We start from the raw sequence: 18,294 nt of genomic DNA on the forward strand, positions 1-18,294 counted from the left end.
AATGTAGGCATTGTACTGGTATCCTTGTAGTGGACAAAGAAAATAAAGACATATATATTAGCATAGTGACTCTCTCCCGATTTTTTTATATTTTTTAATTTCACCTTTATTTAACCAGGTAGGCTAGTTGAGAACAAGTTCTCATTTACAACTGTGACCTGGCCAAGATAAAGTAAAGCAGTTCAACACATACAACAACAGAGTTACACATGAAATAAACAAACATACAGTCAATCATACAGTAGAAAAAGTCTACATACAGTGTGTGCAAATGAGGTAAGATAAGGGAGGTTAGACCAGAGGAAAGAGTGCCTCTTACTGGCTCTCCAACACCACTTCCAGCAGAATCTGGTCTTCCATCCAGGAACTGACCAGGACCAACCCTGCTTAGCTTCAGAAGCAAGCCAGCAGTGGTATGCAGGGTGGTATGCTGCTGGCTGGTATGCAGGGGCCTGGTTAGGCTGTACATTAGTCATGGAAGGACCTTATGGGGCTTTGTTAAGCAAGAACAACAGACTCACCCTACAAACGCACACACACCCCTTTGTGATAGTAGTATAACTACTTAGTTATGGTTCAACATCTATCAAACACAGGAGATTAAAAACATGTTGAATCAATTTTGTATTTTTCTTGTCTTGTCCTACCGGTTTGACTGACAGAGAGGAGTTCAACTCAGGTTCTCACAGGATGTGACCTGCCTCCAGAACGGTTAACTACTGTAAGTAAATCCTATCTTGCATCTTTCTAATACCTCAGGGGGACCGAAAGCACATTATTTACACTTAATGCATTACAGAACCAAATCCTGGGAGAGAGAGATGCCTCATCTCCTATCACAAATAGAAGAGTATATCTTTCTATGCTTATGGTACATATGCTGAAATATACAGGTAACTTAAAAAATAAAGGAGCCACCAACACAAAGTGTCTTAGATTCTACAAGTGTCTGGAACAATATTGGAGGGATGCGACACCATTTTTCTACAAGAAATTCCATCATATGGTGTTTTGTTGATGATGGTGGAAAACGCTGTCTCAGGCACCGTTCCAGAATCTCCCATAACTGAGATCTGGTGACTGAGACGGCCATGGCATATGGTTTACATCATTTTCATACTCATCAAACCATTCAAGTACAAGGACATTTGACATTTTAGCCCAAAACCTGGTTGCCTCTGCCAGGTGACTGACACTTGGCCGCAAGAGGCTCTTCCAGCAAGACAATAACCCCAAGCACAAATCAAAATCCACAACAACAACAAACAATTGGATCACAAAATCAGCATTTTGCAATAGACATCTCAGTCTCTGGATATCAACCCCATTGAAAACGTGTTTTGAATTTAAGAGAGCAGTCCATAATCGCAGATGAAAGATAACAAGGATCTGGAAAGATTCTTTATGGAAGAATGGATTTAAGATCCCTCCCAATGTGTTCTTCAATCTCATAAAAGATTTTAGAAAAGGCTCAGTGTCATTAACCTCTCAAGGGGAGGGTGCTGGAGTATTTAAAACAGGTGTACCAATAATTTTGACCACAATTTATTTGTTAAACAAAATCTCTTTCTCTGAGCAAATGTATTAGTACAGTAGCGATCCTCGCTATATGAGCCACATTACAATTCCCACCAAGCTGATTAACCCTATTTGCACGATGCCTTTCAAACAAGCGACCCGCGTTTGCTTCCCTGCCCCGCTGTTTGCTACATTGGTGTCAGAAGTGGGATGGCGGGTGTAAGGCCACCGGACTGAGTAGTCGAGTCATGGGGACGTGCCTTCCCATTCGGATGAGGCAGTGTAGAGATCCTCGCTGTATGAGCCACATTACAATTCCCACCAAGTGGCTTATCCCTATTGGCGCGATGCGTAGGGTATATGCTACAGCATATTTTGCATACTATATAGCTCAGCATTTGTATTATATATTTTAAACAGTCTTTTTTGCTCATCTTTATCAAGGTTGCCAGTCATTTTGCACCTGACTGTATATAATGTGAGACTCAAGTATTTGACAGGCTTTTCTGTGTAGTGGAATCTTACAGCTTGCTCAAGTTTCTCTCCTTTCAGTTTCTTCCAACACTTCATCAGTTTGTAAGGCACAGGAGGTTAGTGACCCCTTTATTGGGAAGGACACGCTTGTGGTAATGGCTGGAGCGGAATAATTGGAATGGTATCAAATACATAAACACATTTTTTCTGCTATTGTAAACACTTAAAATAAAAAGATTATGGTCAAGGAGTTCAGGATTATTTTATGTGTATGTAGGACATATGTGTATGGTGTGCAGACCTTCAGAAGTGCAGGCTAGGCTCCTGCCTGACTGCCCCGGTGTCATTGCCCCCACTTTGTTCTAATGACAGCAAACAAATTCTAATGACAGCAACAAATATTACCTGGTCACCCAGGGGCGAGGGGGAATTGTGATGTGTGCAGTGGGCCCTATGTTATTTAATGTAATTATATTTTGTGCTATTCTACATAATATTCAATTGCTTTTCCTTATACTGTATGACAAACTGACAAAACTGTGTAGAATTACTGATGTGAAAAAACTGTGTAGTTGAGAGTCATGGATATATTATGGTCTATGGTGATAGTATTGTCATAGCAACATGATTCAAATCTGTCCAATCTTTTCCTTACTGATTATGTAGGAGAGGAGACTAGGACAGGACTCATAGTATGTATACATTTTATGCAGTCTATTGTGATGACTTGAAAATAATCTACAAGATCGTGTGAGAAAAAGTTAATTCAATGCTACTTCGGGAGGGCAGGAGGTGACTCAGAAGATTCCAAGCGAAGCAGACACACCCCCGCCAACACCCTACGGGGCCACCTAGAACTTCTGTCATCGCTTACACTCTACTGTATATAATATTTGCCGTCTTTCTCCATAAGGCACCAAAGGCAACTGAACCATTGTAACGATAACACAATGGGTTGTATACAAAGCTTCAGGCAATGCTGTGACCGGCCGAAAAATACCAATGTCCGAATTAGTCTTCCAGCAGTGTGTTTCGTATGGCAAATTGCCATGATCATCTTATTCGGCATTTTTATCCGTTATAACGAGGAATCCGACGCACATTGGATAGAGCATAAAACATCTAATAACATATCCAGTAACATTGAGAACGACTTCTATTTCAGATATCCAAGTAAGTGACCCAAAATGACCTGCTCTTTTGCGTTTCAATTTTGATTGATGTTTTCTTTTTATATTGGTTTATTATTTTGATTTTATTTCACCAACCAAAAATGTATGAAATAAAATAATTATATATATTCTAAACAAATCCAATTTGGTTGTTTTATTTAGAAACGTAGGCTATTAGGGTAGTCCTTTCCACAAATGATCACTTTTTATTGTCATATTAAGAAAATTATTGAACACATAAGCTTATGAGAGCTGATGCGTCGCAATTCCATATGCTTATTTGGACTTGCAAGGCAATGACCAGAACGTGGACATTATAGTTGAACATTGGATACAATTATTACATTAAACTTTTGTTCAGCAATAACATGTCATGTAATAGTTGTGAAAAATATAGATTATAATAGGTCTATTACCCAAGAGGTAGGATTTTTGTATTTTCCAGGAATGTCATACTAACTTTCAATGATCTGTCACATGTACACACATGTGTACAATATATTTCCAGGGGGCTTTGTCCCTCTTCCTAAAGTTCGTTATCCCCCACACCCTCTCACAACAGGTGCATCTGCAGACTCCCTGATGCTTATATCATATGAAATTGCTAGAATTACAAGATTAATAATCAACATCAAGGCGGTGCGCGTGTGTTACATGCGTGTGTTGTCTGTGCATGGTTGTGTGTGTGTTGTTGAGCTTCAGTTCAATTCGTTGTATAGAATCTTTTCACCTGTTATAGAATTATGAGGGTGTGGTTGAATTTAGCTCAGTACAGGTGTGGGTGTCAGTCCTACCGCAGGACCATTTCTTATAGGGTGTTGGATGTCAGGTGATAAATGATTTTGCTGTCACAGTCTGTTGTATAGAGACCAATCAAGCATGACATCGAGGAGTAGGTCATTTGATCTCTGAAGTCAGTATGGGGACAATCTGAACTAGGCAGGGAGTTTTCTTCAAGGGCCATATTGTTTGTCTGGTACAAATAGATGCTGTATTTGTTAACCTGATATTATATAAGAGTGGGTAACATGTAGGATCTTAATTTGATCACCCTGTTGCAGGGGAACTTTCCTGTGATGCAGGACATTTAAAACTTGCAGTGTATTTAAGAAAAAAATGTTTTATTGTCACATACACCAGATAGGTGCAGTGAAATGGTTAGCCTGGAGCAAATTAGGGTTAAATGCCTTGCTCAAGTACACATCAATTTTTCACCTTGTCGTCTCGTGTATTTGAGCCAGCAACCTTTTGGTTACTGCGCTAACTGCTAGGCTACATTTCCACTTGTAATTTTGACATGATTTTCCCTTACAAAAATGTATCAAACCCTACAAAAAGGTCAATTTAATTATAATCCACATAATTCACATTTTCTGTTGCTGCAGGATTATTTCCCTGCTGTAGCAAACTACCTCAAATTAAGATCCTAAATCTGTGGTAGTATACTAGACTGTTGTGTACACTTTTTATTTGAGTAACAAATGTTTCACAGTGCGAATGCACCAGACAGTTATGGCTGCTCATCTTGAAAATGATACTGGCTTGTTAATGCTAGTATTTATTCATACTGGTGTGTCCTGTGGATGTAGCCAAGAGTAATTTCTGTTGGCCATATGATTATTTTGGGGTGGCATGTATCCTAGTGGTTAGAGCGTTGGGCCAGTAACCGAAATGTTGCAAGATCGAATCCCTGAGCTGACAAGGTAAAAATCGTTCTGCCTCTGAACAAGTCAGTTAACCCACTGTTCCTAGGCCATCATTGTAAATAAGAATGTGTTCTTAACTGACTTGCCTAGTGAAATAAAGGTTAAATAAAAATAAATAAATTCACATGGATGATGACTTTCAAAGGATGATGAATTTGGAAGTCAGTGACAGGGGGTGCGTGCTCAGTTCCCTCCTGTACTCTTAGTTCCCTCCTGTACTCTCAGTTCCCTCCTGTACTCTCTGTTCACTCATGACTGCATGGCCAGGCACGACTCCAACACAATCATTAAATTTGCCGATGACACAACAGTGGTAGTCCTGATCACCGACAACGATGAGACAGCCTATAGGGAGGAGGTCAAAGACCTGGCAGTGTGGTGCCAGGACAACAACTTCTCCCTCAAAGTGATCAAGACAAAGGAGATGATTGTGGACTACAGGAAAAAGAGGACAGAGCACGTTCCCATTCTCATCGACCGGGCTGCAGTGGAGCAGGTTGAGAGCTTCAAGTTCTTTGGTGTCCACATCACCAACAAACTATCATGGTCCAAACACCAAGACAGTCGTGAAGAGGGCATGACAAAACCTATTCCCCTTCAGGAGACTGAAAAGATTTGTCATGGGTCCTCAGAACCTCAAAAGATTCTACAGCTGCACCATCGAGAGCATGGTTGCATCACTGCCTGGTTTGGCAACTGCTCGGCCTCCGACACTACAGAGGGTAGTGTGAACGGCCCAGTACATTACTGGGGCCAAGCTTTCTGCTATCCAGGACCTAAATACCAGGCGCTGTCAGAGGAAGGCCCTAAAAATTGTCAAAGACTCCAGTCACCCTAGTCATAGACTGTTCTCTCTGCTCTATTTACACTGCCCCCCACCCCCTCTTTATACCACTGCTACTCTCTGTTGGCATCTATGCATCGTCACTTTAATAATTTGACCTACATGTACATATTTCCTCAAATAACCGGTGACCCCGTGCATTGTATAGTCTCGCTATTGTTATTTCACTGCTGCTCTTTAATTGCTTGTTACATTTATCTCTTGTTCCTATATGTATTTTTTGAAACTGCATTGTTGGTTAGGGGCTCGTAAGTAAGCATTTCACTGTAAGGTGAAAACACCTACACCTGTTGTATTCGGAGCATGTGACTAATATAATTTGATTTGATATGAATTTGTTTTCTTGTAAAAAATTTCAAATTAAGTATTTACGTCTACCAAGTTCACAATAATGTTTTGCATCCCTTTTTACCTGTACATTATTTATACAAACTGTATATGTTTATGTTTGGCCTCCATACATCACCTTCTATGTTTTAGTCGGTATATTGTGTCTATGCCCTTGAGCATGCTCATTCCTTTTGAACGTTGTGGAACTGCAGTGTGTGTATCCCAAGAAGCTTAATCTTGAGTTTCGGTATGGTACGTTCTAGATGAGTCCTCAATGATTTTGCATGGGGGATGTACACATTGTAAATATGGGGCTTCCAGCATGGACAGAAACCAAAACTTCCATGTAAACAGCTTTCTACTCGTACTATGGGTATCTATGAGGTTATTTGTGTATACTGTATCTACACAGTTAGTAACACAGAGATGTCCTTGAACCATGTTTGCATCATTTTCACTCTTGACATTTCCATTATCCCCCATGTCACCCTCACTCGCTCACACGCCATGTTGTGAAACAGGCTTTTTTGAAAGACGGGACAATCACAATTATTTTTCTTAATAATAACAGCATTAAAGATATATAGAGTACCAGACAAACGTTTGGACACATCAACTCATTCAAGGGTTTTTCTTTATTTTACTATTTTCTACATTGTAGAAAAGTAGTTTAAACATCAAAACTATGAATTAACACATGTAGTAACCAAAAAAAGTGTTAAACAAAGCTAAATATATTTTATATTTGAGTAGCCACCCTTTGCCTTGATGACAGCTTTGCACACTCTTGGTATTCTCTCAACCAGCGTCATGAGGTAGTCACCTGGAATGCCTTTCAATTAACAGGAGTGCTTTGTTAAAAGATCATTTGTGGAATTTCTTTCCTCTCTTAATGCATTTGAGCCAATCAGTTGTGTTGTGACAAGGTAGGGGTGTTATACAGAAGAAAGCCTTTTTTGGTAAAAGACCAAGTCCATATTATGGCAAGAATAGCTCAAATGAGCAAAGAGAAACGACAGTCAATGCTGAAAATGTCAAGAACTTCAAGTGCAGTCGCAAAAAAACATCAAACACTATGATGAAACTGGCTTTCATGAGGACCGACAGGAAAGGAAGACCCAGAGTTACCTCTGATGTAGAGCATGAGTACATTAGACTTAACTCCACCTCAGATTGCAGCCCAAATAAATGCTTCACAGATTTCAAGTCACAGACACATGTCAACATCAACTATTCAGATGAGACTGCGTGAATCAGGCCTTCATGGTTACAATGCTGCAAAGAAACCACTACTAAAGGACACCAATAAGAAGAAACATGCTTGGGCCAAGAAACACGAGCAATGGACATTAGACAGGTGGAAATCTGTCCTTTCGTCTGATGAGTCCAAACCGCTGTATCTTTGTGAGATGCAGAGTAGGTAAATGGATTATCTCCGCATGTGTGATTCACACCGTGAAGCATGGAGGAGGAGGTGTGATGGCGTGGGGGTGCTTTGCTGGTGACACTGTCTGTGATTTATTTAGAATTCAAGGCACACTTAACCAGCATGGATACCACAGCATTCTGCAGCAAATCACCCTCCCATCCGGTGTACGCTTAGTGGTACTATCATTTGTTTTCAACAGGACAATGACCCAACTCCAGCCTGTGTCAGGGCTATTTGACCAAGAAGGAGAGTGATGGAGTGCTGCATCAGATGACCTGGTCTCCAAAATCACCCAAACTCAACCCAATTGAGATGGTTTAGGATTGGACCGCAGAGTTAATGAAAAACAGCCAACAAGTACTCAGCATATGTGGGAACTCCTGATTTGTTTAACAGTTTTTTGGTTACTACATGATTCCATATTTGTTATTTCATAGTATTTCATTATTATACAATGTAGTAGGTGTGTCCACACTTTTGACTGGTACTGTATATAGACCAAAGTATCAGCTATCACACCATGTAAAGGAACAACCTCCTAATTAAAACATTTTTTCATAAAATACTCCTACTGTAACTGGATTTATGTCAACTCCATCAGAGGAGTTTTTACATTTATTGTTCAAACAAGTGTTGAAAGGCCTTGATTGTTTCATTCTAACATTAGATTACTCAAATATGAAATATAAATCTCCAAACATCTTTTTGTCTTGTTTTACTTTGGTATGTTTTTCAAGATTCAGAACGCAAAACAAGATTTATTAAGGAAATATGAACCTTTATGTCCAGTACAGCAAATACTTCAATAGTGTAAGCATATATTGCATGACAATGGTTAACATATATTTTTCTGAATATTACCCCAAAAAATTGATGTTAAGGCGGTTAGCAATCTGTGACAAAGCTGACAAGCCACTGACGGAGTTGACAATAGATACAGTTGAAGTTGGAAGATCACATACACCTTATCCTTAAACTCAGTGTTTCACAATTCCTGACATTTAATCCTAGTACAAATTCCCTGTGAGTAGTTAGTAGGGAAAATGATTTATATCAGCTTTTATTTTTATCACATTCCCATTGGCTCAGCTTTTCTCACATTCCCAGTGGGTCAGAAGTTTACACACACTCAATTAGGATTTGGTAGCATTCTTTAAATTGTTTAACTTGGGTCAACCATTTCAGGTGGCCTTCCACAAGCTTCCCACAATAAGTTGGGTGAATTGTAGCCCATTCCTCCTGACAGAGCTGGTGTAACTGAGTCAGGTTTTTAGGCCTCCTTGCTCGCACACGCTTTTTCAGTTCTGCCCACAAATGTTCTATATGATTGAGGTCAGGGCGTTGTGATGGCCACTCCAATACCTTGACTTTGCCATTTTGCCCCAACTTTGGAAGTATGCTTGGGGTCATTGTCCATTTGGAAGACCCATCTGCGACCAAGATTTTACTTCCTGACTGATGTCTCGAGATGTTGCTTCAATATATCCACATAATTTTCCTTCCCCATTTATTTTGTGAAGTGCACCAGTCCCTCCTGCAGCAAAGCACCCCCACAACATGATGCTGCCACCCCCTGTTACGCTCTTCGATGGAAGGATCGGACCAAGGTGCAGCGTGGTAGGCGTACAGTTTAATTTATTAAATGAACACCGAAAAAACAACAAAATACAAAACGAACCGTAACGTCTAGTTGGGCTAAACAGCACAGTACCAAAAACAAGATCCCACAAACTACAGGTGGAAAAAGGCTGCCTAAGTATGATCCCCAATCAGAGACAACGATAGACAGCTGCCTCTGATTGGGAACCACACCCGGCCAACTTCGAAATAGAAAACATAGATTTCCCACCTTAGTCACACCTTGACCTAACCAAATAGAGAATTAAAAGGATCTCTAAGGTCAGGGCGTGACACCCCCGTGCTTCACGGTTCGGATGGTGTTCTTCGGCTTGAAAGCCTCCCCCTTTTCCCTCCAAACATAACGATGGTCATTATGACCAAACAGTTCTATTTTTGTTTCATCAGACCAGAGGACATTTCTCCAAAAATTACAACCTTTGTCCCCATGTGCAGTTGTAAACCGTAGTCTGGCTTTTTTATGGCGGATTTGGAGCAGTGCCTTCTTCCTTGCTGAGCAGCCTTTCAGGTTATGTCGATATAGAACTCGTTTCACTATGGATATAGATACTTTTGTACCTGTTTCCTCCAGCATCTTCACAAGGTCCTTTGCTGTTGTTCTGGGATTGATTTGCACTTTTCGCAACACATACGCAACAAATAATCTATATTATAACAGCTGCGTGGTCCCATGGTTTTTATACTTGCTTACTATTGTTTGTACAGATGAACATGGTACCTTCAGGCATTTGGAAATTGCTTCCAAGGAAAATCAGACTTGTGGAGGTCCACAAGGTCTTGGCTGATATTTTTTGATTTTCCCATGATGTCAAGCAAAGAGGCACTAAGTTTGAAGATAGGCCTTGAAATACATCCACAGGTACACCTCCAATTCACTCATATTATGTCAATCAGAAACTTCCAAAGACATGACATAATTTTCTGGAATTTTCCAAGCTGTTTAAAAGGCACAGTCAACTTAGTGTATGTTAAAACTTCAGACCAACTGGAATTGTGATACAGTGAATTAATTGTAATACAGTTAAATAATCTATTTGTAAACAATTGTTGGAAAAATTACTTGTGTCATGCACAAAGTAGATGTCCTAACCCACTTGCCAAAACTATAGTTTGTTAACAAGACATTTGTGGATTGGTTGAGAAACTAGTTTTAATGACTCCAACCTAAGTGTATGTAAACTTCCAACTTCAACTGTACTCAAAACAGATATATTCTTGTCTCTAAAAATACAAGTTCATTACAAATATTTGTAAAACATGGACACTTGTTTATTTAACTTTCCCCAAGAAAAAATAACTATTCTACTGGATCTTTCAGCACTCTGACCGAGTGTATTGTTCTATAAAGTTGACAAATTGTATATTTTTCTTCTTTATTCAAGTGGTATACCACATCGCAATTTTGTTTTTCCTCAGTTGCTTTATGACTGTAAAACCTAATTAAAATGAGTATGTGTCACATTCTGACCTTTTGTCTTTATTTAGTATGGTCAGGGCGTGAGTTGGGGTGGGCAGTCTATGTTTGTTTTTCTATGTTTGGTTTCTGTTTCGGCCTAGTATGGTTCTCAATCAGAGGCAGGTGTCGTTAGTTTTCTCTGATTGAGAATCATACTTAGGTAGCCTGGTTTTCACTGTTGGTTTGTGGGTGTTTGTTTCCGTGTGTGTGTTTGTCGCCACATGGTACTGTTTCGTTTTTTTTTTGTAGAGTTCACATTATCGTTTTTGTTCGAGTGTTCATTTGTCTTTATTAAAAACATTATGGACACTTACCACGCTGCATCTTGGGCCAATCCTTACTCCTCTTCAGACGAAGAGGAGATCTGCCGTTACAACATGTTTGAACCAAAAATCTTATTCTATCTTACTATATAAGGGAGATGGAGTTGACAGGTTACAGTTGTGACCATGGTGATTGCAATAATGTTTGTTTAAATCGCTCAGAAGTAGAGAACTTTTCCGACCATGTGTGGTCTTGTTGCACTATATTTAATCAGCAGGTGAAGAAGGGAAATCATATGAGAGTGTAAATTTACTCATTTAACATTTTACTATATAGTTTCCACAGAGGGTGGATAGCCTATATATAAAATCAGCATAAAAAGAAACGTCCTCTCCCTGTCAACTGCGTTTATTTTCAGAAAACATAACATGTGTAAATAGTTGTATGAACATAGCAAGATTCAACAACTGAGACACAAACTGAACAAGTTCCACAGAAATGGAATAATGTGTCCCTGAACAAAGGGGGGTTCAAAATCAAAAGTAACAGTCAGTATCTGGTGAAGCCACCAGCTGCATTAAGTATTGCAGTGCATCTCCTCATGGACTGCACCAGATTTGCCAGTTCTTGCTGTGAGATGTTACCCCACTCTTCCACCAAGGCACCTGCAAGTTCCCAGATTTTTCTGGGGGGGAATGGCCCTAGCCCTCATCCTCGATTCAACAGCTCCCAGAAGTGCTCATTGGGATTGAGATCCGGGCTCTTCGCTGGCCATGGCAGAACACTGACATTCCTGTCTTGCAGGAAATCACACCCATAACGAGCAGTATGGCTGGTGGCATTGTCATGCTGGAGGGTCATGTCTGCAGGAAGGGTACCAAATGAGGGAGGAGGATGTCTTCCCTGTAACGCACAGCATTGAGATTTTCTGCAATGACAACAAGCTCTGTCCGATGATGCTGTGACACTCCGCCCCAGACCATGACGGACCCTCCACCTCCGATCAATCCCGCACCAGAGTACAGGCCTCGGTGTAACGCTCATTCCTTCAACGATAAACGCGAATCCGACCATCACCCCTGGAGAGACAAAACCGTGACTCATCAGTGAAGAGGACTTTTTGCCAGTCCTGTCTGACCATCAACAGTGGGTTTGTGCCCATAGGCAACATTGTTGCCAGTGATGTCTGGTGAGGACCTGCCTTACAACAGGCCTACAAGCCCTCAGTCCAGCCTCTCTCAGCCTATTGCCGACAGTCTAAGCACTGATTGAGTGATTGTGCATTCCTGGTGTAACTCAGGCAGTTGTTGTTGCCATCCTGTACCTGTCCCACAGGTTCAGATGTACCGATCCTGTGCAGGTGTTGTTACACATGGTCTGCCACTGCAAGGACAAATCAAATCAAATCAAATTTATTTATATAGCCCTTCGTACATCAGCTGATATCTCAAAGTGCTGTACAGAAACCCAGCCTAAAACCCCAAACAGCAAGCAATGCAGGTGTAGAAGCACGGTGGCTAGGAAAAACTCCCTAGAAAGGCCAAAACCTAGGAAGAAACCTAGAGAGGAACCAGGCTATGTGGGGTGGCCAGTCCTCTTCTGGCTGTGCCGGGTGGAGATTATAACAGAACATGGCCAAGATGTTCAAATGTTCATAAATGACCAGCATGGTCGAATAATAACAAGGCAGAACAGTTGAAACTGGAGCAGCAGCATGGCCAGGTGGACTGGGGACAGCAAGGAGTCATCATGTCAGGTAGTCCTGGAGAACTAGAGAACGCACACTTAGATTCACACAGGACACCGAATTAGGACAGGAGGGGTACTCCAGATATAACAAACTGACCCTAGCCCCCCGACACAAACTACTGCAGCATAAATACTGGAGGCTGAGACAGGAGGGGACAGGAGACACTGTGGCCCCATCCGAGGACACCCCCGGACAGGGCCAAACAGGAAGGATATAACCCCACCCCCGCCAAAGCACAGCCCCCACACCATTAGAGGGATATCTTCAACCACCAACTTACCATCCTGAGACAAGGCTAAGTATAGCCCACAAAGATCTCCGCCACGGCACAGCCCAAGTGGGGGGGGGCAACCCAGACAGGATGACCACAACAGTGAATCAACCCACTCAGGTGACGCACCCCCTGCAGGGACGGCATGAGAGAGCCCCAGTAAGCCAGTGACTCAGCCCCTGTAATAGGGTTAGAGGCAGAGAATCCCAGTGGAAAGAGGGGAACCGGCCAGGCAGAGACAGCAAGGGCGGTTCGTTGCTCCAGAGCCTTTCCGTTCACCCTCCCACTCCTGGGCCAGACTACACTCAATCATATGACCCACTGAAGAGATGAGTCTTCAGTAAAGACTTAAAGGTTGAGACCGAGTTTGCTTCTCTGACATGGGTAGGCAGACCGTTCCATAAAAATGGAGCTCTATAGGAGAAAGCCCTGCCTCCAGCTGTTTGCTGGAGGCAGGGCAATCAGCTGTCCATTCTGTAGCACTGTCTTAGGCATCTCACAGTACTGACATTGCAATGTATTGCCCTGGCCGCATCTGCAGCCCTAATGCCACATTCACACAGATGAGCAGGGACCCAAGGCATCTTTCTTTTGGTGTTTTTCAGAGTCAGTGGGAAGGCCTCTTTAGTGTCCTTAGCTTTCATAACTGTGACCTTAATTTTTTTAAACTAGGGCATGTCAGTTTATAACAAATTCTTATTTTCAATGACATCCTAGGAACAGTGGGTTAACTGCCTTGTTCAGGGTCAGAACGACAGATTTTGACCTTGTCAGCTCAGGGATTCAATCTTGCAACCTTTCGGTTACAAGTCCAACACTCTAAACACTAGGCTACCTGCCACCCTTACTGCCTATTGTCTGTAAGCTGTTAGTGTCTTAATGACCGTTCCACAGGTGCATGTTCAATAATTGTTTATGGTTCATTGAACAAGCATGGGAAACAGTGTTTAAACCCTTTACAATGAAGATCTGTGAAGTTATTTGGATTTTTACGAAATATCTTTGAAAGACAGGGTGCTGAAAAAGGGACGTTTCATTTCTTGCTGAGTTTAGTTTCCATGTCTAATTCATTCTCTTTGTAGAACAAGGATTAATATGTAACTGATTACAATTGACCCTCTCATTTCCCTAAGTGTTGATCTGCACCTTATAACCTTCCCTACCTCTCCCCCACCTACCACGCCTCGCCCTCTTTTTCCCCCAGGTTTCCAGGATGTCCATGTGATGATCTTTGTGGGCTTCGGTTTCCTCATGACCTTCCTGAAGCGCTACAGCTTCGGTGCCGTTGGCTTCAACTTCCTCATCGCCGGCTTCGGCCTTCAGTGGGCACTTCTGATGCAGGGATGGTTCCACTCTCTGGACCCAATGGACGGCAAGATCAAGATCGGCGTGGAGAGGTTAGAGTCCCTCGGTTTTGGTCTAACAGCGTTAAACTTGTTTCTTTGAATCTTCTATCCTTTGTGACGAATGAGATCAGTGAATGCTGGTGTCATATTTGATAGGTGAAAGTGATGTCACCACAGTGGTCACCTGGAAAGACGAAAGTGAATATTGTATGGATTTATATAAAAAAACACTTTACATTGTAATGTAAGTAACATAAACAAATCTCAACCCATCCAACAATGTATAGAGCCCTTCTGGCTGACCTTTCACTGACTATAATTGGACAGATACTTTACATATTATGTTTAACCTTATGAATGAGTCCTATGTGAATGAGTCAGTCGTGCAAAACATATGCCTACATCATTGAAATCAATCTATAGAATAACATGTGTGGATGGAAACGAATCCTGTATGCGTGCGTGCATGGTGGGAGTGCCAGAGAGAACCTATCGTGATGCCAGAGAAGTAGAGGAACCGGTCTGCATTTGAAAATCCCTTATGTATCACCTTTTACTGTTGATCCTCCTGGCTTGTGAGATATACTGTCTGTGGACACAATAATGTGAGGGCAAACAAAAACACAGTACTACATGTAATCACGCATTTATGATACTGTTGAAGTATTGTATTAACAGATAACACTCTATGTGTTGGCGCTTGTCTGTGTGACGTGTGTGTGCGTAAGCAAACGTATGTGTGTGTGTGTGTGTGTGTGTGTGTGTGTGTGTGTGTGTGTGTGTGTGTGTGTGTGTGTGTGTGTGTGTGTGTGTGTGTGTGTGTGTGTGTGTGTGTGTGTGTGTGTGTGTGTGTGTGTAGGGGGGTTATGTGAGATCATAGAAATACTGTGCTTAGAGGGGGTGCAGCTCTGTGTGTGGTTTAATTTGTAACAAACTACTGAAGGATACAAATTGAACAAGTCAGTATACTGTATCATAAAGTTGGACTGGCAATTTAATAACAAGGTTCTGAAATTATTATTCAACTATTGGCCTTTGAGGATGAAGTCATTGTCATTATTTTCTGTGACCATTTTAAAGGGACAATGATATGGTCATGCTACACTTTTAAAACATAGACTCACCAATATCCCGTTATTATTTGGCATACTTTAGTATTCTGTTTTTGAGTTGATGCATATAAACATAATATCCCATTTACAATAATCATGAAAAGCTTGTATCCCGGTTATGAGAAACCCGGATAAGATGCCTGGGATATGCTGATCTTAGATGGGATACTGTGGCATGTCAACACTTGATTCCCTTTACTGTTGTTTTTCGTGGTCTGTGCAGGCTCAGTTTAGCATGTCATGGTTGTTGTGTTATGATGTTTTCATCTGATTGTCAAACCAATTAACATAAAAAAGCATGCTATACCTGCACAGTTCCATCCACCATAATAATACCATAATAATGTATTTTGCTGATACTCCTTACTGGACCATATAGCCTACCGGTTAAGGCTACTTTCACCACAAATTTATATATGTTTCTGCTTATAATATCTGACATTTGGTAGGCCATATTACACACCCTGGCCTGAACAAATAATTAAAGAAAACACAAAATACTAAGACCAAGGCGTGACAATAATAGCCGACATTTGGTAGGCCATATTATAATTTATGACATTTGGTAGGCCATATTATAATTTCTGACATTTGGTAGGCCATATTATAATTTCTGACATTTGGTAGGCCATATTATAATTTATGACATTTGGTAGGCCATATTATAATTTATGACATTTGGTAGGCCATTTGTTTGTCAACTATAGTTAGATACATGCAGCTTCTCTTCTGTCATAACTTGTTGCCTCAGAAGACTAAATAAAATGTTCCCGAGAATAATTTCATACATCGACAGAATGAATGCGTTATTAATCAAGTTAATTAACACTGCTAAAGTTGAATGTTTCATTTAGGAGCCGGGGAGAAATATTGGAAAGATTGTTCCATTGCAGAATGTCCAAATGTCATCAGTTTGACCGGTTTAAAGGAAATGAAAAGATGAGAAAATGATAAACACGTTTCTGACAAGACTGTGTGCATATTTTATGTGGTTGAAATACTGTCTGAAATCATATCTCTCCACTCCTGTTCCCAAGACTAAATGTATATTTGTTGTATAATTTCACTGCAAGAAATGCATAATTCTGCACGAGTTAATATTACATTATTTTGCATGTGAGAGGTTATAGGCCCAGCCACAGTCAGTGTCCACATTTGAGTTATTATTCCATTTAACCCATATGAACTTCAATTAGGAATATTCTGTTTATTTCTGGAGACCGGGACACTCGTGAGCAGGATATCAAAGGTGCATGTAAACAGCTTATCCCAAATAAGCCGTTCAGGGGGATATGAGCTACTATCCGGAACACTGTGCACTTGTAAATGTAGTCAGTGACCAAATGACAAAATACAGCACAAACATATCTGGTACCAGGCTGACACTGACCCAGTAGTATACATTCTAATCTTACCCTGGTTCTGTCCTTCTCAGCATGATCAATGCAGATTTCTGTGTAGCCAGCTGCCTGATAGCGTACGGGGCGGTGCTAGGCAAGGTGAGCCCAGTCCAGTTGATGGTGATGACGCTTTTTGGAGTCACTCTGTATGCTGTGGAGGAGTATATCATCCTCAGCCTCATACATGTAAGTCTTTACTAAATAATAAAGGCTTTAACATTAAGTCCTGCATAAAACCTGCATACATCGTTCTCAAGAATGGCACACAGTGATGCTGTGTCATGGTACGTGCTTGTTTGATTGATTGAATGCATTTACCTTTACAATAAAGCTTAATGGAATAGATGCAGATATCTATACTGAACAAAATTATAAACGCAACATGCAACAATTTCAAAGATTTTACTGAATTACAGTTCATATAAGGAAATCAGTTAAATTAAATATATTATTTAGGCCCTAATCTATGGATTTCACATGACTGTGAATACAGATATACATTTGTTGGTGATAACTTTTTATTAAAGTAAGGGAGTGGATCAGAAAACCAGTCAGTATCTGGTGTGACTACCATTTGCATCATGCAGCGTGATGTATCTCCTTTGCATAGAGTTCATCAGGCTATTGATTGTGGCCTGTGGAATGTTGTCCCACTCCTCTTTTAATGTCTGTGTGAAGTTGCTGGATATTGGCGGGAACTGGAACACACTGTCATACACGTCGATCCAGAGCATCCCAAACATGCTCAGTGGGTGACATGTCTGGTGAGTATGCAGGCCATGGAAGAACTGGGACCTTTAAAGCTTCCAGGAATTGTTTACAGATCTGTGCATTATCATGCTGAAACATGAGGTGATGGTGGCGGATGAATGGCATGAAAATGGGCCTCAGGATCTCGTCATGGTGTCTCTGTGCATTCAAATTGCCATCGATAAAATGCAATTGTGTTCGTTGTCCATAGCTTATGCCTGCCCATACCATAACTCCACCGTCACCATGGGGAACTCTGTTCACAACCCTGACATAAGAAAACCGCTTGCCAACACGGTGCCATACACGTGGTCTGCGGTTGTGAGTTCGGTTGGACGTACTGCAAAATTCTCTAAAACAATGCTGGAGGCTGCTTATGGTAGAGAAATTAATATTAAATTGTATTCAATATTCTGGCAACAGCACAGGTGGACATTCCTGCAGTCAAGCTGAGTAAAGGAATGCTACACCTATGTAATAATCATGCTGTTGAATTAACTTGTAGATATGCCACACCTGTAAGGTAGATGGATTATCTTGGCAAAGGACAAATGCTCACTAACAGGGATGCAAACAAATTGGTGGCCAAAATATGAGAGAAATAAGCTTTTTGTGCACATTAAAATTTTCTAGGACCAACACTTTATACAGTGCCTTGCGAAAGTATTCGGCCCCCTTGAACTTTGCGACCTTTTGCCACATTTCAGGCTTCAAACATAAAGATATAAAACGGTATATTTTTGTGAAGAATCAACAACAAGTGGGACACAATCATGAAGTGGAACGACATTTATTGGATATTTCAAACTTTTTTAACAAATCAAAAACTGAAAA

At 41.0% G+C, this 18,294-nt stretch overlaps 1 protein-coding gene across 2 annotated transcripts in view; it reads left to right on the plus strand.

The window, feature by feature from the left end:
* Positions 1–2,880: 2,880 nt before the first annotated feature.
* Positions 2,881–18,294, plus strand: part of LOC118395783 (ammonium transporter Rh type C 1-like) — a 33,279-nt gene continuing 17,865 nt past the window's right edge. Inside the window, exons 1-3 of one of the 2 annotated variants that reach the window (XM_052465980.1) lie at positions 2,881–3,165; positions 14,057–14,249; positions 16,746–16,896. In XM_052465980.1, the coding sequence (XP_052321940.1) occupies positions 2,943–3,165; positions 14,057–14,249; positions 16,746–16,896 (567 nt within the window). In that variant the 5' untranslated portion in view covers positions 2,881–2,942. The remainder of the gene's footprint in view (positions 3,166–14,056; positions 14,250–16,745; positions 16,897–18,294) is intronic. The other variant, XM_035789707.2, reaches the window with a different exon arrangement.

Source organism: Oncorhynchus keta, chromosome 17 (assembly GCF_023373465.1).
Source record: "Oncorhynchus keta strain PuntledgeMale-10-30-2019 chromosome 17, Oket_V2, whole genome shotgun sequence".
Classification (NCBI taxonomy): Eukaryota; Metazoa; Chordata; class Actinopteri; order Salmoniformes; family Salmonidae; genus Oncorhynchus; species Oncorhynchus keta.